The sequence below is a fragment of the Lathamus discolor genome, chromosome 3, assembly GCF_037157495.1.
Source record: "Lathamus discolor isolate bLatDis1 chromosome 3, bLatDis1.hap1, whole genome shotgun sequence".
NCBI lineage: Eukaryota > Metazoa > Chordata > Aves > Psittaciformes > Psittacidae > Lathamus > Lathamus discolor.
This window is the reverse complement of record NC_088886.1, coordinates 88,870,129-88,891,905: the sequence shown is the minus strand read 5'-3', so window position 1 is coordinate 88,891,905 and position 21,777 is coordinate 88,870,129. Positions and strand designations below refer to the sequence as shown.

The following is a 21,777-nucleotide window of genomic DNA, read 5'->3' as shown; positions in this document are numbered from 1 at the left end:
CTATGTGCTTTTCTCTCCGCAAACTCTTACTGCAGGTGGTGTGACTGGGTATCATGAAATACATAGCCTAAAACTGCTGTATTAGGATTAAGATCCAAATGTTGAAATTCTTTGCAGACCTCCCTCAAGTTTTTTTGAATATATTTTCTGCATTTTCTTGATACACTTTGCTACTACTGGAAACTCCCATCTATGTTTTCAAGATGAAAGTTAGTGAACTGCACCTCTAGAAATAATGACCCCATATCTTTATACATGTTTAGCATTCTACCATAAGATTCATAGTGTAAGGTGTCAATAACTTGCTTGTGATTTGGATTTAGAAGAAGGAAAAAATATCTAAGTACTCTGCACAGGGTGCAGACATCTTTAAAGCCTGATTATTTTTTTTCTGCTCCTACTTATTTTCTAACTCTGTCACTGACTGAACAGTTTGTTCATGCTTCTTCAGTTTCTCTTTCAGAATATTCCCTCAGAATTTACTGGCCCAAGTTTGATTTGTAGATCACTTGCGAACCATTACGAATTGTAGGTCTAATGTTAGGAATCCCAGTAGCAGTTAATAACCCCTTAAAGGTCACTGTAGCACATAGGTCAGCAGCACTACTTTATTTAGCCAAGATACCTTCTTTACTGTCAACATTTACAAAAGTCAGACCAAATCACTGTAGCCACACTGGGAAGCAAATACCTGACTAATGGCATTTTTTGCAGGCTTCAGTCAAGCTTGTTTTAATACTTCCTTTCAAAGTTACTGCTGCCAACTACCTTGAATTCAGAAAAAAAACCTTCTTTCTTAATGAAGAAATCTACTGAGAGTTTTATCTTGGGCTTCTACCATTTATTCTTTGAAATATATGCTGAATCTGCTACACTCAAATTTGAGATACTCGTTGTATCAATATGGACCCATGGTTTCAAGCCTTTAGATATGCAAATTGTGTTTCTGTAACGAACAAAACCTTAGAGACCATGCTGTTGTGGTTCCACAGAGCCTTTATTGCGCCTCATCATTATGCTAAATTAATACAAATTTCCTGTGTGTCCAGAATTCAAAGTCAATCAAGTGACTTAATCTCTGAGGGTATGGGATAAAAATGCTATTATTACAGTTTGGAAGAAGGTAAGGGATTACCTTTAAAAGCATCCAGGCTATATGCTAGGACAGCAACTCTTAAACACGGTCGTGTTACAAACCACATCTTAACTGTGTGCGAATTTACAGATTGCCTCCTGCCCTAGTTTTGGTTGCATAGACTAACTCCCTACATCTGTATGGTGCATTTTTGGCAACATCAGTAGTTGGCTTTGTAGAGAAGCAGTATTAGAAAGTTATTTGTGATTTGTTACTCTTCTCTAATGCACAGAATGTTTTGACTGTTTTTGAAAGTTAATCACAGTGTTTACTCTTTATGTTTGTTTCATCTTTTTCCCCATATGCTTTGCTTTTCTTAGCTAGAATTCACAAGATGAACCGGTGCCAAGTGTCCAGTGAGTTTTCTGAGGCATATTAGCACATGATAGGCAGCTCTTGGGATGCACAATCTGCAGTTTAAATCTTGTGCATTAGCAGGTCCAGATGTACTTTGGAGTACATCTCTAAAATTGATGATACTGTCATTATATTTACTATTCATACTTTAAAGTTGCCAAAGCTATTTGATCAATTAGATTTACTAAATCATCATCTTACTTCTTCCTTGAATAAGCTGTCATCTTATTGTGCAGAAGTATAATGAGTGGCTCCATTGTTGATACTATGTTCATGAGGATTTTTTTTTTATATCTTTTGTTTCTGAGCAATTTTGAAGATGTCTCATACCTCCAAAATGAGTTGTGTTTTTACTTTAGAAGGCAGGGAAGGACAAATAGTCACTTGAAGTTCTTTCTAATCCTGTTTTCTCTGACTTCACTAAATAAATCGCATCAACAGGCTGAGTCCCAGCCATGACATAATGCTGATGGGACAAGCTTTCATCATGGCAAGTCTCAGGGTACACAATGGTTGTGTAGGTATTCCAGTGATTCTACTTCAAGACTAATACCTCAGACATACTTGCAGAGATAGGAAGATGGGTCATAACCAGAAAATTGAAGAATGTCTGGCTTTCTTTTGTACTCGTCTTTGGATGGAATTTCTGCTTCTGCCTTCCAGAAGCTCAGGCTGATGTAGTGCAGTGCTACAAAAAGGCAAGTGTACTACAACTGTCCTGCCATAAGTAGTTAAAGTTGACCTTGAAATGATCTTTTAATTGAAGATTCTGATATTCACTTTGTGAGGAGTTACCTCAACCTCAGGTTCAAGTATCTCTTGGGGATTTGGTCTGCTTGAATTTATTTTAAGTGTATTTTTTTTCCTGGTCATTTGAATGTTAGCAACAACAACAACAACAAAAACAACCAAAAAAACCCAACCAAACAAACCAAAAATACCAAAACATCACCACCATAAGAATGAGCATTTCCGGTTGAATCCAAGTCTGTTTAGCCTAATTTGCTCTCTCTGACAGTAACCAAGAGCAAAAGCCTAGGGTATAGGACAAGTAGGGCAAAACGTAGGGCAAGCAGAGGTATTTACCCAAAACACCATTGAGCCTAGTAAGGTTTGTGGCTCAGGGATATCCTGATCTGGAAGTGATCTCTTTGTATTTAATTGCTTTCAGTAGGGTTTTTGCCTTCAAAATTCTTCATTCACTTGTATTGACTATACAGCACATCTCAAACAGCAAGAGAGAAGCACCTCATGTGATTGATAGTGTAAAATAGCTATTTCTTATCACCTGGTAGCTATTGAATAAGCAGGTCTTCTAAAATCAGGAAATATGCTATGGTATGTAGTAATTCCAGCATACCTGAAATGTCTTGCTTTTCATCAGTAACCTTCTTCTGAAAAGATCATGGGAATTAACCAAAAAGGAGCTTCCACAGCCACTTTCGGTCAAGTTTAAGGAGGAGAAGAAAAATAATCATCAGTTAAGTTTTCTGCTTTGTTCAGAAGTAGTTTCTGCCATTCAGGATGGTTTGGCATGTTGGGGTTTTTTTTCCTGGTTAAAGTTGTAACTGTGTAAATCTCTTGGGCTTTTACTGTTTAGCTGACTAGTCATCAAACCTCTGGAACCCAGTATTAGATGTTATTACATGCAGAGAGTATGAAGGGTTGTGTATATTCGGTGTGTATAGGAAGACGTCTTCAGGACTGTACTTGTAGAAGCATGCTATTTGCTGACAGGTTTGAATCTTACCTATGTTAGTCACTGACACTTTAGTTCTTTGGTATGCTTTGTTTAATCTCTGCCTTTTCCCTCTACAGTTAAATCACTCACAATAGAAACTGAAAGAACTGACAAATACTGAAGGATCAAAATTGTGTTGGAAGGGAAAAAACCCAACAAAACCCAAAGTTCTAACTATTTATGGCTCATGTTTCCCAACAAAGTGTATCTAAAAGCCATTGTCTCAGAGTTCAGAGACAACTAAATGATTGATTTCACATAAAATATTTGTTGTTCTAATTACAGTATCATCTGGGTCTTTGGCAACAAACAGATGCAAAAACTTACCATCTTGAAAAACTTATGATTTGCTTAGTGTGCTTTATAATCTAAAGCATATGGTTTTGCACAGAGCTGCAGTACCCAAACTGAAGCAGTAAGTAATGAAGCAGTGGGTGGAAGAAAATGCATTGCTTCTGTTACGAGTTCTTTCAGTGTGTGTATTCAAATGGTTCTGTTTAGGGTTATAAACAAAAGGCTATGCTCACAGTTTTAGCAGTGTGTTACAGATTCTGGGATGCACATGACATCAAAGAGGCTACACTAATTTCCCTAGCAGTCAATGGCTCTTGGCACTATGAGCACACTCCATCTGAATAAACAGAATTCTAGTTCACCACAGTTGTGTGGGGGATCCGAGGTGATCATAAAATTTGGTTTTGTTTTATTTTAAATCTTTTTGTTATAGGACATTTTACCCCTCCAGATTCTGTGTTTTCAGTGAATCTGGTAACTACATTTGGGGTTATAGACTTAGACTAAAAAAGAACTTGACAACAAAAATTATTAATTTTAATTTATTATTCTTACCTACTTAATCCCAAGTAAGAGTTGAGTAGACTGGAGTTGCAGGATTTCCTAAGGATTAATAACTCTAGAGCATTAATATACACATTTTTTTTAAGTTGTTGGCATCCTTTCCTGTAGCAACACTATGTGAAGCTCTAGTAAGGTATTTTATGAAAGCTGGCAAGGGCTGAGGCCTCAAAGGGCATCTGATTTAGTGTTCTTTCCATGCTTTCCTGTCACTAGCAGCATGAAGAGCACCAGCCCTTTCAAATATTCCTGGACACCCTTCTGCAGAGGAAGGTACTGAGGAAATTGGGTAGTAAAAGTGGTTTCTGTCATACTGTATCTCATTAGAGATGGATGGCCTTATTGAACGTTTGCAGAGCTCTGAAGCAACTGCTAGGTGAGCATGAAATATCCTGGAGAGAATTACTATTGTTAATAGTTAAATATGCCAATATGCCTCCAGGCTCCTGATGTTACTAGATTAATCAAATCCTCTGATGGCAGAACTTAGGTTCTACTGCTTCACCATTAATGGTTGTTTATTCCCTTTTCTTCTCTTCCTTAGTTTCTCGGTATCTCACTTGATTGTTTCATTTTTTTGTCTTTTTTCTATTCATTTCTCATTCCTGTAGTTTTCTCTTTCCCCTCTCATTAATCTCAGAAGGGAAAAGAAAATATGAAACATACCTCATTACTTAAGTCACCAAGTAGTCCTGCTTTTTATTCTCTCCTACCCTATGTTGTGGTCTCTTGGTGTAGTTTTTCCTGTACTGAGATTAAAATCTTTCAGAGACAGTGTGTTTGTTTTCTATCGGCCTCCAGCATTTTTGTAGAACTACCATAATGTAGTCAGATTTATAGTATATAGCACAGACCTGATAACTTCATTATTCCCAAATGAAGCAGTACTTATTCTGTGAAGCCTATTATACCTCTTGGGCTGTCCTTGTTTCTGGTGCATTTATAGTTGGTAGCATTTTAACAGGCAGCTTGCAAATAGCCTGTGATGTGGGCCTGGTATCTCTTAATGTGTGCTCATACTGAAGTCACAGTGACCGCAGTTTAGTACAGGGGTGTGCAAAATAGTTCTGTGTTGACTGGTTTGATTATAGTAGGCAGGCAGGCACAGCAGGAGCTCAGTAGGGGCTGACTGCCTGAGTATTCACTCTGCTTCTCAGGCAAGTTTTGAATTTTTACTCCCATTTCACAATTAGCGGTATGATGCAAATTTGTGCAAATGGTGGAGAATCATGGGAATGAGAAAAAGAGGAAAATATGTTTGTATGAATGCTCATGACCAAACGGCACCATGTGCCCTTTGTAAATCTCTCTTCTTTAAAATAAAGCTGAAATAATTAAAAACATAAAGCCTCATTCATTTACAGCATTTTTTACTGCATAAGTGACGTTCAGTCACTCCCGTTTTACGCTGATAAGAGTGGGACCAGAATCATTAGCCCCTTGAGTCCTCTGCTTGAGGAGACTTGTATGGCACAGAAGATGTAGCTGTTCCTTGATATCAACATGCTGCACATAATTATCCACTTAGCATCCAGTCCAGGAGGAGGATGTATATTATCATTGTCTGTGAGGTCATTTCTGCATTTGCCTAAGGCTTCAAGAGAAAAAGTGAAGTTAAATTGCTGCCTTGAAAAATTATTCAAAACTGGAAAAGCTTGAAAACATCAAAATACATATAAATTATCAAAGGGGAACAAAGACAAGTTTTTCCACAAAAGTCTTCTCCCCAGGCTATAACAATGCATTACATAGGCATGATCAATATATCCAGACTTGAGAACCAAAGTCTTTTGGAATAAATTAGACTGGCAGGAAAAGAAACAAACAAAGAACAAATTAACATGATTTTAAACATTGCTTAAATTTTCATGAATGTAGACCTTGAGATGTTATGATGAGATCCCATGAGTCTGTGCTAATATTTGCTTATAATTAAGGGTTGCACTTTCATGTTTCATCTGATATTATAGATTGGAAATCAGCCACATGCTTACTATTTTTCTTGGTCATACTGATTTATCTACTTTATTTGCTTACTCTGTTAATATATATGATCCCCTAAATGGCCCCATCACCTTTCATTTAGCAGGCTGCCCCTTTTCATGCTCTGAATCTTCCCATCTGAGTAATTAAGAGAGGGACTACCCTTCCTGTGATACTAAGTTGTATTCACCTGTAACAGAAAAAGACAAGACCGACTCCTTCCAAACCTGCTTTGGATAAATGGCTTCAGAAGGAAAATCAGAGTACTCGGCTCCACCCTTCACTGTGTTGTAGTGGATGGATTCCCTTTGGCAATGGAATTGGCGACACAGCCTGTTTGTGGCATTGACGCATTTGCAGAGATCCCTTCTGTGCATTCCTTGCTAAAAGTAAGATGTCATCCGGAGTTTAGAGCCCCCTCTGTGCTGCACCAACCTTAAAACAATCTGACTTGCTTCAGTGGAATTCACAAATTCCAAAGGCAGTTTTAGCTGCCTCATCACTATTTTCTATGCAGAATGCTCCATGTAGGAAGAATTAGCAATGTTTGGCAAGGTTATCAGCATCAAGGGGTTTTTAAAGCAAGGTTTAAATCATGAACGGTTTATGAAGACCCTAGTTTCATTGCAGAGAACAAAACCTCATGATATTCAGTTCCTCTGAAGAGTGTGCCCAGTGCCTGGTCCCCAAGTTTTCACTACCAAGATAAGCAGGACAAACAGGTAATCTAAGATGAGATCTTTACTGAACATCAAGTGAAGTCATCTGCCTCGTGGGAAGTCATTAGAGAACTTCATTTTTCCAGGTATTGTTTTGAAAGTATTGGAAAGGGCCCAAATCCTAGATGCAAAAGTCCTTGTGTCACTGCTAAATAGTGTTTTGAAGTCTTTCATTAAACCTTATTATTTGGCAGTTTATGCATTTCTGAAAGAGTCCTTTGCAGCTTTTGGAAAGGTTGGATTTTTAAACAGAAAGATTATCTAAATAAGATATGGCATAAGAAATGTGCTGGTCATCTCCAAGCCAACAGATGTCATAAAAAGCGTCTGTGTGATGGATGTGATGGCTAAGTGAAGAAAAGCATTTCCATTTCAGCCATAAGAAAGCAAAGAAGAATCACATGGAAATTCAGAGGTGAAAATATATCCCAGAAATCAAAAGATTAGTACAAAATATTCTCCAGATTGATACTTGTGATAAAAATCACATTAGAGAAATAAAAATATATTAAGCTAGAAGGGGTGTGTGTCATATCTTGAAGTTTTTAACTTTAGCTTGAGTCAAAACATACCTTTTCTAAAAGCTTCCAATCTACACCTGAGCTTCCATCATACTGCTAAATATTATTTTCTTCTGACTGCTGATTTTCACTATGTGCTCTGAAATTTTCTTCAACTTCTGATCATTAGACAGTTCAGACTGTCGTTTCCAAAGGTGAAAAACCCTCCACCTTTTCTACAAGGGTTTAGACTTGCTTCACATCATCTCTTAGCCTTCTTTCAAAACAAACAAAATTGAACAGTTGTCTTAAATTTTTCACCATATGGCAGGTTTTCCAGATTTTAAATCGGTTTTGGGCTCAGAACATTTTACAGCACCCATGTTAAAATAATTCTGCACTCAACGATAAAACTGTTTTCCTATTTCTATTGAGTAGTCCTCTGCTTTGCACCCAGTCTACTTCATATTCAGCTGAATATCGGTGGTGACTCTCAAGTCTGTCCTGGAGACATTGCTTTCCAGCTACACAATTCCCAGTTCATAAAAATGTTTGAATTTGCATTTTGTTGAAAACACTTGTCTTTTTAATCTGTCTGAACTCTGCAAGGTCCTGGTCTGTTGGGCTTGGGCTCCTATGTATCACAGAAATAAAAAGGATATCCAATAGTGGTAGTAAACAGACACGTCATCAGTCTGTTTACTTCTAAAAACTTTATACTCCAATATATTCACCCATTTGACAGTTTCTCATTCACTTCACTGTAACCAACATCAGTTTTGTGATAGCTTTAGGGAAGCATCCACATGAACCTACTCACCTAGGTTATCAGTCTGTCTGTGTTCAAGTAAGGAAACGAGGAGGATGCGCAGAACCTCACCTACCCTGCCTTTCTGGATCAGCTGAATAGTGCAGTTGGTAGAAGGCATTTCATCTACCTTGTGTTATTTCTGCACTCTAGTAAGGAATTTACAATAGAGATATTGTGACCTAAGGAATTTCTTCACTTAGAGTTGAAAAGGAAAGGTTTTCTTCCTCACAAAATTGGGGCAGATCTCTTAAAAATGGTGCTAAAGGACAACCTGAAGGAAGTGTGTGTGCTCACTCTCTCTTACAGTCTCTAAATTTATAGTAAATGCTGAAGCCGGAACATGCTAGAGGCACTTGGCACAATTTGGGTGCAGTGTAGGCAATTCCATGTTAATGATACTGGTGCTGCTGCTATTGCATATTATAGTGACTTTTTTCTTATTGGTGGCTTAAAGTTTGTCATCAAAGCAAAATATTTTAGAGCAGCATTTAAGATGCCTGTTCAGCTGCTGAGTGTTGAGCACATGTTAATACCATTTTCTCCAGATATGGTAGTTTATTGTAAATGTTACCAGATTTTGTACTGTTCGCGTAGTATGCTACTAAATGCTAAGACAAATGGGCCCACTGAAAGGATATTTCCTTTGGAGGACACAAGCTGCAGACCACCCATAGAATAAACAGAAATAATTGTCAGGATAAAAAGCTAGAGCAAAATACTAATGTCTCAGAATCCTAATGAATACATAATTTTTAAAACAAACTCTATACATACAGGTGTAACATGAAGGCCACAACAGAATTGGGAGGAAAAGGAGAAAGAGTTGTACTATCAAACTGTTTGAAAATTTCCAGGTATTTTTCTGCTGTGTTCTTGCTATTGGCAAGCTGCATAGAGGCATGTGAAGTTATGCAAAACTGAGAGGACATGAGCCTTTCTTTATAGCAGCCTGTTGCTACAATAGAAAATTATTTGTGGAGAGGTACAAAAGCTACATTGACGTAAAAAGGAACTCTCATGGCCTCGCAACTGAAAACATTGCTTGCAAAACTTGCAGACCCTGATGTCCTGAGACAGAAAGCTCTAAGCCCACTTTGAGTAACTTCCAGAGCAGAGAAAGAGTAGAATCTAGTTATGGCGGGTCTTCCACAAAACTTCCAGAGGCTTCTGACAGAATAAAATTCTGCCTATATCCTACCTAAATATTAAAGAAATAACTTTCCAAAGATACAGATATTACTTGGGTACCCAATTTCCCCAGGGGTTTTTTCTGGAACAGCTTCTGCCTTGTCTGGTTGTATACAATACAGGTAAGTAGCAAAGGGTTGCAATCTTTTTAGCAAAAAAAATGAAGATTTAATGAACTTGGAAGTATAAAGTACTGAAGCTTTGGGTGTTCAATTAGCAAGCAGCATGAGCATAGTATTTCAAAGTTATTTTGTATTACTTCAGAAATATAACCTTTCTTTATAAAATTGCGTTTGAAGTTTGGACCCAGCTCTTCAGTCGGTTCCCTGATGGTTATTTAACCCACCATCCCTCCCAAGTGTTGTGAGGGAACATTAGGGTTGGCACAAAACAAGTGCTCCCTTCCCACGCTGATGTTGCAGTCCCACACTGAGAGGAAACTGTATCTTTCAAATCTTACCACTGAGAGGGAGAAAGACAGTGAAAGAGAAAATCTCACAGAACAGTCATTTGGCTGAAAAGGATGAAGTTCAATCTTCTCCTCCACCTCATTCAGTAATTGCAGAAAAGTACAATAGTTGCAACCTGTAAACCTGGGTGTATTATAAACCTCCTTTGTAATGTTACCTGCTTCTTTAGACCATATCTTACAAATGGATTTGTGAGATTAGAGCCCTGCATCTGCACAAGCCATATTGACTTCAGTTTTGAAGCGTTTAAAGGAACTCATGTGCTACTTGATCTTTGTGCTGATCTTTTGTATTAGAGCAAGTTTCCCATTCAGTATGGAATGCAAATGTGATAAGATGTGTATTCTTCCTTCAGTGCCACCAAAACCTGGTTTTATTCATACTGTCACTAAATGATTTTTTAGCAGGGAGATACCAGAAAAGTCAAAGGCATTGGGAGAATTATTTTAAAAGTAAATGGCCTTTCCTTACCCCCACCCTCCCCAGTGTCTTTTACTAACCTAGTGATTCTGATTTATCCTGAAAATAATTGTCCTGGTAATCTAAAGGATGTGCCACAGAAAACACCTGATCGAGTTCAGCACACTAAAATGCCATAGTGTCTGTTTTCCTTAATATGAAAACAACAACAACAAAAAAAAAAAAGGAATAAAAAAGCTGTTAGTTTCTTTCAGAATCCACCCCTTCCAAAATATTTCCTTCATCTTTAAACTCTGCTTTCCAGATGACTTCAAGCAACTGTTACTTTACAGCACATCACAAACTATATTAAGAAAGCATAATTCCAAACCAGTCTGGTTACTCTGATTAAACAGAGAGCCGTGTCAAGAAGGTAGCCTTTTTGTATAATAAAAATGATGATAATAGACTAAGTCTCATCAGTCAAAAGGCTTTATTACTGTCTACTGTAGAAAAACGGTTTTGCTGCTGCTGAATTATATATCCCTAGCTAGTCACAATATACCTCATTTCCTGCTTAGATAACACAAGATACTAAGATAAAGCATGAAAGGGATAAGGAGCTATGTGATATAGATATATGGAAGAATAAAAAATGTTATAAAAGTAAAAATGAAGTTCTGCTTGAGAACTTGTATTTGAACTAAGTTTCAAAAGAGAAGACAAAGATCCCCAAGTTTCTGTCTGCTTACTTTGGATAGGAGAGACTTGTTAATAAATCCAGGCCCAAATAGGACAGAAGAAAAGACTGTTTACAGACTAAAATGCACTAAGACGTTCACAGCACCTGGCACAGCTTAAAACTAAATTGTGTTATCTTACTGAAGGTTCAGAAAACTCTCTTGAACAGAAGCTGAGAACACCTCGTCGACGATGTCAGCAGCCCAAAATGCTGAATAGCCCTGAGGACAGCATGTACTATAACCAGTTAAATGTGAGTTCAAAGTGGCAATAAAGCTGTTTTACTGGCTTTGTTTCCAGTTAATAATTCTGTTATTAATACCTGTTTCAGCCCCTCCAGCCCCACCCCCACGTTCTTCTGCTCTCGTCTTGAACATGTGCTTATGCTCTTTATCTGTTGCTTTCATGTCAGGATGTCTGCCTTCACGGTGAATAATTGATGTGGTTTATCAAAGACGAGCAAGATGCATGCTTCATCAGGCTCACTTGAGCCCTTTGATCAAAAAAATTATGCTGTGACTTCTGATATTATCAGCATCTGCTTGCATTCAACACAAAATCACTTTGAATTAAAAATTAACGACTTGCTGCTTTGCTTTGACTGTGTGTTCTTGGCCCTCTCCACAGGGAACTCTAGAATATCAAGGGAGCAAGAGGAAGCCAAGAAAACTTGGGTAAATATCTATCTTCTTAGTTCTAAGCAACTGTAAACAGAAGAAGTCCTTTGTGATATTACAGAATATGCAAAACTTTCTAGAGATGTTTCTAAAAATAAACAATTAACATATTTCTGTGCATTGACATTGGACATTTGCTGCAGAAGCAAATGTAAAACTTGCATGTACTGCGGTCTGCAGACACTAGAACTGATTCTTACAAAATAGGCTCCCCAGCTCTCTCTGAGTACTACTGCTACAGAAAAAAAAATAGCTTTCTTCATGTTTTTAAGTGCATTTAGCATTAACGGAAGGTACCAGATGAAGGGTGTTGAAACTGAAGTTCTCTGACCTAGAACACAAACAGAAGCCCTGCCAGCTTTGCAGCATCACACTGGCAATAGGCTTCAGCCCTCCTGGGGGAGCACATTTTAAGAACTGACAGAGGAGCCACTCAACCCAAGAGGGATCTGCTCCTTCTCTGTTGAACTGAGTCACTTCTCATTGTCACATGAGCAGTTATCCCCTAGTGATAGTAGAAACTGCTGAAAACAATTTACAAAAGCCAGGCTGGCTACTATACAATTGCTGAAGTATTTCATTGATAGATCACATCGACCAGAGGGAATTGATGGATGCTTGGTCTTGCAAATACATCTACTCCAAAAATATACAAGAACTTTCTGTATTATTTCCTCTGTTTTTAATCAATCTTCCGAATATAATTGTATGAAAGGAGGTCTTTGAGTCAAGGTTAAAGCCCAGAATTTTGCATGACTGCAAGATTTGGTTTTCCTCCCTCCCCTAGTTTAAAAAAAGTCTGTATTCCTGCTCAGGGAATAAAAACACTAACTTGGGACGGCCGTGTTCATCATACATCACAGGAAAATGAAAGCTTCTTGATGTCAATAGGACTTTTCAAAAAAATTGGTGATGGGGTCCTTGGCTCGTATTCACAGCAAACCATCAGCTGAAACACATTACCAAAATCATACCCTACTTGTGGAACACATACAGGCAAAAAAGCCACATTGCTCAAATTAAATGTCCATTTGATGCAAATAGTTGGTCTATCATTCTGTACACCCAAACTAAAAGATGTTATTGCATTTCACTGACTCAGAACCATTCAGAGTGAAACCATAAAAAAGTAATAGCAAAGTAGAAGTATGTATAAAAGCTATATCTTTCTCATCAAGTAATCTTTTTTTCCCCTTTCTTCTATTAGCACTCTTCATTTTCACATCAACAGAGAAGTTTCTATTTCTGAAGATACTGACAGAATGATTTTTTTAATAAATGTTTTTTCTTTTCTTTCAAGCCAAATTAAAGTGCTGGATGGTGAGGATGAGTATTACAAATCATTGTCAGCTGTTGAATCTGCTCCTGAAGATGACAGCTTCCTTAGTTCCCCATCTCCTCCTTCTTCAAGACGTGTGTCTTTTGCTCAAAGCTGAACCTTACTTACTCTATTGACTAATACTGGTAAGAGAATTTTCATGCTTGTGATCTCTTCCAATTAACTTTGTACATGTGTGGTTATACAAGATATAATAAAATACAATTTCAGCTAGTAACTTTCTGTCACTAGTTTAGACCTGGTTTTGCAGCTGTAATTTGTCCCATTTAGCTGAATTTCTGTAAGCAGTTCCAGTAAAGGGGAGCAGCACTAGCTTACCTGTATGTGTTGATGTTGCTAACAGATACGATTCTTTAGCAGCAAGGTTAGTTTACACAGTTCCCACCCCTTCTTCCCTGCTCCCCCGGCTGCTGTTCCCACCCTGTGCCATCCCTTCTGTTGTGCTGGCACAACTGCTGGTAGAGCTGTGTGAAAAATAAGATCAAGGAACTTACTGAACTGGATTAAAAGACCTCTGTACTAAAAATTTTCATTTGGGGTCATAGTGAAAATGTTTTGTATTTCATTAGACTGATATTAAACATCCTTTATAACTTTCTGTGCTGTGTATGGTTTTAACACTACGAAAATGTACAGAATAAAATCATCTAAAATAATAACTGTGTCTCAATTTACCTTGTAAATATTTTTCATATAAGGTATTAGTTTACCATGAGTTTATCTTGAAGAATTGCTTCAAACAGAAGAATCAAAACAGTTTGAAAGCTAATGTTTCACACACTGCTTCATATAGTTCTCGTATAGTGATTGAGACCATCATTATGACTAGTTATTCTTGTAATCCATGTATTTAATTTCTTTATTAACCTCTATTGCTGTCTCCAGTAATTCCTACATTTCCACAGCCCTCTTGATATAGTAGGGAAAAAAATGTCACCAGCAAATTTTTCTGTTTGTTTTTCACTTTCTTTCCAAATCTTTAATGAAACAATATGTAACTCTCTGTGGAATGCTGAGATTCTTTGCTGGTAACTGTTTCCATGACAGAAGCTGACTATTTCATCTTACTCTTTACTTTCTGTTTCTGAGTCACAGTTTTGATCTGTGGCAATTCTTTGCTTCGTTTCCATACAAGCTGTTGTCAAAAAAACATTTTAAAATCAAATGTTCAAGTGTACAGCCTTACAAATTTGCTCTTTTTTTTTAACCTGAGAAACCATGCTGATTAAATCTGACCGTGTATAATATGTATTATATAATATATACGATCCTTGGTTTTATCTCTCTCCAATGGGTTTTACTCTGATCTGGGCTAACAAACCTTTTTCCTTGTGGAGGTGCAGTTCACACGTGTTCATAAGCTACAAAATTTCTTGCTATCAGGGTTCACTGGCACTGTCTTTTTGACCACAGGACAAAGGAAGATGTCATGGGAAGAGACCAAAGTGCAGTCATGGTGTCCCTAAGGCAGAATATAGTTTGAAATGAGAAAAGGTAATGAAGTAGGTAGTTCAGCAAAAGCTTTGTCTCTTCTAATAAACACAGAAATTAAGTCAGGCAGGACAGACAAGGACGCGAGAAGGGTTCAGCTGTTCCAGGAAGAACAATCCTTCACTCATTCTTCACCCAAGATGTGACAAAATGTTGAAACTAAAAGTTACAATCCTGGCAGAGATTGAAGTCCTTCAGTTCACTCCTCGTTTTCTTCTGCTGTACATCTGGGTAGTACTAATATAAAGGCACTTTAGAGCCTTTAGAATTTAGGGACTCCTCAAATAACGGAGAACTGGTGAGTAGCTGAATTAATGATATTCAAAAATGCAGTAAAAAATTGAATGGCAACTAATATGAATGCATGTGTGCAGATCAGTTTCTTTATATCTTAGCAAAATGTAGCAAGAATGAGTATTTGTTGATATCTCATCAAAAATAACATATAACTTTTATTTTCCTACACAGTGTATAAATTCTCCATTAATTTGTAACATATCTGAATGGAAAATAACATTATTTAAAAAGAGTCAAATTACTTACTCTGTTCTTATATTGGCATAGATCACACAGAGTTCTAGCAGTATCCATGCTCTGTGGTTCCATCCTTTTTGAAAGCTATTTGGAAAAATCAAGTTTTATATTACTGCAATTCACATCATTATTATGTTATCATTACTAGTTAAAGTTTATCAATTGTTTTAGTTAAGTGATAATGAGGTTTTCAGTTAGGTATTACGTCACCTGTCTAAAACCCCACAGTTTACATTACACTGAGTAATACATTACTCTGAGTAGTTCTATTAATTTCATAAAGAAGTAAGGGAAAATGAAAAATAACATATAATTCAGTGAAGCACTTAAGCCAAAGCCTAAGTCCCACTGAAATCAATAAAATTTCAGCATGTGATTAAGTGCTTTGCTGAATGGGGGTCTGAGTTAACCAGAATAGCTTCAGAACATTAAATAGTAAAGCACAAGCAAAATGCAAACACTCCCTAAGTACATTCCTTAGATTTCTTCTTTTTTCTTCTTCTTTCTTCTTCCCAATTGTTAAGCTTGTATCAATCTCAGCCATCAGAAATGGACTTCTGAGAGATTTTAAGCAGTCTTTAATTGCATGGAAAAGGGTAAAATACAGTATTTTCCTTGTTATATGTAATGCCACTGGCTACATCTGCTATAACTTTTTGAATTAGTTTAATGACACTAATACTTTTATAATGAAGCTTTTTTTTTATACTGAAGCATATTTTTACACTGAAGTTACTAGATGGTAACTGAAGTTACTATCTAAAAACTGCTGTTGAGTAGTGTATTTTCACTCCAGCTACTTCTTGGCCAAAAACTGTGCACAAAGCCAGTCTGTGCATTTTATTGTTTCATAACTTATCCCACTTTCCTCATTTGTTTTTGACCACCTTACCCTCACCAGATAACCCCTGTGATGTGGCCATCTCGCATCCTCATTTTAGAACACGTGCAAGCCTTCCTATTGTTAAGAAGCATATGCTCAGCTTGCTGTAGAGCCATGTAGTTATTAGAACTAGCTGAAGAGTTGAACTTCTGTTCCCACATTGATAGATGTATGTGTTTGTGTTGATTGATTTATGCATGAAAAGTAAAGGAGACATGTCAGTGTGATGATCATGGTCAGTGGGAACCTATCAACATGAATTGCTAAGATTTTCTCATTTGGTTTTGATACCATTGAAGCATTGTTCTGATTTATTTTGTTTCACATATATTGTCCTAGAATATTAATGTATTTTGCTCAATAGTTTGTAACATATCCTGGTTTTAACATTTTATAAACCTAGAGTTTAAAACCCATTAGGAAGAAGTGCATTTCTTAGACAGTGTGTAATATATTAAACACTTTTCAGCACATGGGAGAGAAAAGGGTGAAGCTCAACAAGGTATTTTAGTAGATTTCTTCTGTAGACCTTAATAGCACTAGAAACTGGTTCTTGCTGAGGACAATTTCTGCCTTTTGGTTATGGCAGGGACCTTCTGGAGATTAGCCCCTTTCATTTGGTAATTTCAAACGTTCTTCTCACTTAAACATTTACATCACTTTAGTAACATAAAGGGACCTCAGAATAGGAGTAAATTGCAGCCATTTTAAATTTGCCCCTACTGTGACCTCCCTCACCCATACACTGAGTAAGAGTGTTGGAAAAGGCTTTTGTGCACTGTGAAGGTCTTTTAAGTGGCCCCTATCAGGCCATCCAAGGAATTGTTAGTTAGAAGCTTATAGAATTATACATAATTATAAATAATATAAAGCTAAAGAATTTGCTAAGTCTAATCAGGCCAAAAGTTGATTTCCTTTTGCTAGTAACAATCAAAACCAGATTTTTCAGTGATAGATGCAGAAAGTAACACACATTAGGCAATTAGGAAATCATATTCCTGGAAGGAAAATTTCTTCCTCGTAATAGGCAACTACTGATTATCACATGTCATTTATCACACTTGCTAATATAAGCATAATGCTTATATAATTATGTACTTGTATTTCTGTATTTTATATAACAGTGAATGTTTATACTTCCAAGCAATTGTCTCATTGTGTTTTAATTCCACTAGTTCCTGAATTCTGGTGCACTGGTACTAAACAGTGTACACAGCACACAAAAACAAAGTGGATTTACTGTTCCAGTTGTAAACAAAAGGAATGTGTTTAAACATGGTACTTTTTAATTGAGTTGGAGACCTTCTGACTTGTGCTGTCAGAGGGCAAAATGGAGGTGCCAATTTACTTTCTTTAGACTACTTTTTACATACCCCCAGTGCACTTCTCATTCAATGTAACTGGCTGCATATCTATAGAGATATCTAAGGAAGCTTGTAGTGATGCTATTTTCTGTATTTAGATCCCTTCGATTTTTGCTATACTTTATTTACAGACAGTCTTGACTGGATAATCTCTAACCTTCAGTGTCATAACCAACATCCTTTACTGTGAAGGAATATTTTTTGTTTACATCTTCTATCATCATGAAAAACAGGTATGCTTTTAAATATAGAAGATATTAAAAATTAAAAATAAATAGGGTATATAGTGTCTTTAGGTCTATTCTTATTTGATATTGAATTCAGTAAACAGTAGGAAAATGGAATGAGTTTCATATAGATCATTATGTGTTTGTCTCTGATAGTAAAAGACAGCTATGCCTAAAGCCTACAATTTTAATAGGAAGTGGTCTCTTTTCAGTATCCACTGGTCTTTGCTTCATTTCATGCATATGAGGACAGATGATCAAATCTCATGTTTTAGGACTCAGGTCCATCACTGTAAGTAGAGTTTCTTCACAAGATCTTTCTTTAGTGAAATTCAGGAAATACATAATTTGGAAAAAAGATGATTTTGTGTTTTGTGGAGTGGGAGTAAGAAGATAGCTTTGTGGTGGAAGCAAATGGCTGGAGGTCAAGATGTCTGGGTGGAAATACCAGCTATTTTATACCAAATTTAAATTTATGTAAAATGGGATTTAAGTCCCCGTTTTAAAATTTCATCTTTTGGGAAAAAAAAGTAATGTTATAATTGAATATTTTTCCCTCCTTTTCTAAGAATTGTAATTGTGTCTGGGTATTGCTTTTTTACTGTAAAATACTTAGCAGTGATTGATATACAGAACTGGAGTCTTCCCTACTCTTGTCATTCCTTTTTTTCTTTTTTTTTTTTTTTTCCCACTCAAAATGGAAGGAGAATTTTAATTTTGGGATACAACCAGGCTCTAGCATTTTTAAGTGTTTTCTGGTTAACTAGATACATATAGTACATACAATTAAAAATAAAGCCATATGGCATAAAAATATCATCCTATAAGAAACAAGTATATAGTTTAGTACCAATATATGCACAGACATGGCATTAACTTATCCATCCTGCTTTTAACTCTGACAACAAAACATGAGCGATAACGTCAGTTAATGTGCCTTTTCCTTAGGACTGTTCAGCCTGGGAGGATTTGTAGCAGAATGCTTAGTTAACAGAAAATGTTTCTGCTTGACAACAAAGCAGGACTCCCAGACTGATAACAGTAGCACAGGATGCTAGGAAAACCAAAGGCCAGTACCAGTCCTCTGGGCCAGAGCTAAAGATTACCAAATTCAGTGAGAGGCTTTGTGTCTCCTTTGTGCTGGGCACTAGAACTGGTAAGGGAAGAGACTGGCAATTCCTAATAATAGCACACTGTATCTTTAAATGCAGGCTGGTATCCTAACTCATCTAAATGGATTTGTCAAGAATTATTGGAAATTATTTTATTACATGTATAAATCCAGTATCAGTCAGGACAGTAAATATATACATTGTGTTATCAGGGAAGTGATTATTGCAGTACATGTGTTGTGATGCTAAAGGACATAGGAGCAGATAAGTGAAAAACACATCTTGGAGTAATAATTCCAGAAACCAGGTTACATATTATTGATCAGGCCAGTAATAGATTAAATCCTTTCTTTTGTTTGACAGGCCTATTTTTTTAATTAAAATGCAGAGACAGATATTTTTTCAATAATTAAGTATTTTATAAAGTAGTTGGCAAACTGAGACAGCGAGTAGGGAGATCAACACGTTTACATTTTCCTGCAAAATACCCAGTCCTGATTTCTGACCCATTGCCAGCAAAAAGTAGGGTTGAAAGTCTCATCTTGGTCTTTGAAAGAAGTATCACCACAGCAAAGACTGGATGCATTTATTGGCCTGGAGTACAGTGCTGGGATGGAGGGAGAGGCCTGGCCAGTTTGTTTCTGAAAATTGTTGTCCTACTGATCATGCCAAGTCTCTGATGAAGACCTGTCTGAACCTGGAATAGCAGAACCAGGGTACTATGTTGTATAATGCACTGGTGGGAATAGGTGAGGCCAGGACAGGTAGCAGTGTCTTGTGGTACTGGTGGAAGTGATCTTTGGAAAGCTGGGTGCTGGAGTAGGGTATTGCTGTATAGCTGGGTAATGACAACATGGAGGTGCTACATTGCGCCCCTTAGCGAAGAGAGAGGAATGCAGAGGAGGTACTTCCGCAAAATTGTGTGACAGTTTATTTGGTGTTTTCTGTTCTTGCTGCAGCTCCCTGTTATAAGCAACAAATTAACACAGTTAATGCAGTGGGAGAAATTATGTAAAGGCTTCTATGAGAATGGCTCTTACTGATATTGCAACATCTGTCAAACAGACTTTCAGTTTCAATTTCTGTCATGCCAGGAATGAGTACTCCTTGGTACTATTGCAAGAAAAATTACTTAAAATAATCTGTTCATCTGATAAAATTGGCAGTAATCTAAGACCCCCAATTCCCATACACATTTCTGAGACTGCTGAATGCTGTAGATGAAAAAAGAGAAGCAGCTCAGGCCATTAATCCGTGCAGCTGAAACTTGGGACAAGACAGTATATTAACTACAGTGTTCCTAGTTTGCCTTTATGCCTCAAGATGAAAGTAAGCTATAAAAGAAGAAAACAAGCACTGTATGAATATAACCACTGTTTTTATATCCTTGTTCCATAGGATTAATGTGAAGGAAGTTTACATACAAATTCAAAGATTTTTGTATGTACTTAATGCAGGCACAGGCTTAATTTCTTTGATCAGACTGATCTGTTAGAAATTAAGTTTTGAAAGAAAAAAAAAAACCAGTATCTTTTGATGATTTGTATTACAATCTCCAGCATTTTTAACTCAGTGCCGATTTATAGCTGAATTCCAATTGGAAATTCATATTGATTGATTATGTTGCTCATTTAACATTCCAGCATGCTGCAACAGTAATGCAACAGACTGTGATAAAATGGGATGTGATCTAACAGGACATGACCGATGGGATGAGAGCAAAACACTGGGTCTGCTGGTGGTGCTGTGCAGTAGTTCAGATTGGCATCTTATGTGCTTTGATTGTTCATTTCATTTTACTGTTATCCTACTGAGTTGAACATTTTAAAAGACACAGTGTTTTTCCATCTGTAAGTCATGGAAAGACAGATGGATATGGAGAAACTCCACCTACAGAGCCTTGACTGAATGCCATTGCCCACTTAGTGGTAGAGAAATCCCTTCTGGAAAATTAGAATGTCCTTACATATATTATGTTGGGAAAAGTGCTTTAATATCGGAACCTACTGATTTTTGTTGTTCTTTTTTTATTTTAATGAACACAAGTAAAACAAACTGGTTCTTATCAACATAGCTGCTACATTATAAACACCGATTCTGTTACACTGAAGTTAATCCCCAGTCCTGCTACAAGAAACTCATCCTTATTAAAGTAACATTAAGAGCTTCTTTTTATTGATCTGCTTCTTTCACTTAATGATAGGAACTTACTGATGTTTTAATAATAACCTTGCAAGCTTTATCTCATTTTACTTCAATGTGTGTTACAGAAAGATGCTATGGAAACTAACTTAGCATAAACATTTTGCAGATGTCTTTAAAGGTTAGGGAAAAGAGATTTAGTTGCACTGCATGTTAACAAAGATGGCTGGAAAACTACAAGATAAAAGAGAGCCTCAAGTATGAACATCAAAGAATTGTTAATGACAAGAAATACCATTAGGGTTAGCATCCCTTTTGTTTCAGCCCCCTCACACCTGCAGTGTGTTGCAGATTCTCTCTTTGTTGGCACATCTGAATTACTTCCATTAGCATTTATAGAAAAGTAGCTGCAAAACAACAGAAATGTACCCCTGGTTTTCTCTGTTGCTCCAAAAAGTCAGATATTAGGTTCTCTGTGGGTTTCCTTCAAGGTACAGTATCTTATTGTAAAGGAGACTATAGACCCAGGATTCCGTTGATTGCAAATGAGCGAGGTTGAAAGGAGAGGGGAGCTTTTGTTACTGCTAGAGAACTAATATAAGCAACTACAAGAAGCACATAAGAAGCTCAGACATTAGCAATAGCAAAATCAGAGCGTGAAATTCAGATTAGCCCTCCACAGGCTGTGAGAGGGAGGGGGTATTGGAAGACTTGGCATGGCTAAAGGTATAACCTGTTTCATTTGGCCCCTGAAAATTTTTAACAGATGGTGGGACCAGCTGTCTTTTTCAGCCATTTAATAAACTCTTCAGTGGTAACAGTTTGGGAAGTGGGGGGTTTCGAGTTTTAGGCCAGAGGAAAAAATAAAGAAATCTGTCCCAATTGTCTTTGCCAAATAGTGAAGTCTGGAAACATTAGGAAAAGTTAAAGTGAAAAATCTAATTGATGATACTGTCCTGATTAGCCATTTCAACAGAAGAGGAAAAAAAGAACTGCCTCTGCCCAAGTGGACCAGTGCATTAAAATAAAAAGCCTATTATGTTGTTATCTTTATCTGTCATTTTAATTTCAGCTCTTGCAAAGGAGGCACTTAATGAGAATTTGTAAAT

At 36.9% G+C, this 21,777-nt stretch overlaps 1 protein-coding gene across 1 annotated transcript in view; it reads left to right on the top strand.

The window, feature by feature from the left end:
• Positions 1-13,574, top strand: part of MYO3B (myosin IIIB) — a 195,543-nt gene extending 181,969 nt beyond the window's left edge. Inside the window, exons 33-35 of the mRNA XM_065670620.1 lie at positions 11,046-11,152; positions 11,527-11,573; positions 12,877-13,574. Coding sequence (XP_065526692.1) covers positions 11,046-11,152; positions 11,527-11,573; positions 12,877-13,012 — 290 coding nt within the window. The 3' untranslated portion in view covers positions 13,013-13,574. The remainder of the gene's footprint in view (positions 1-11,045; positions 11,153-11,526; positions 11,574-12,876) is intronic.
• Positions 13,575-21,777: the final 8,203 nt, after the last annotated feature.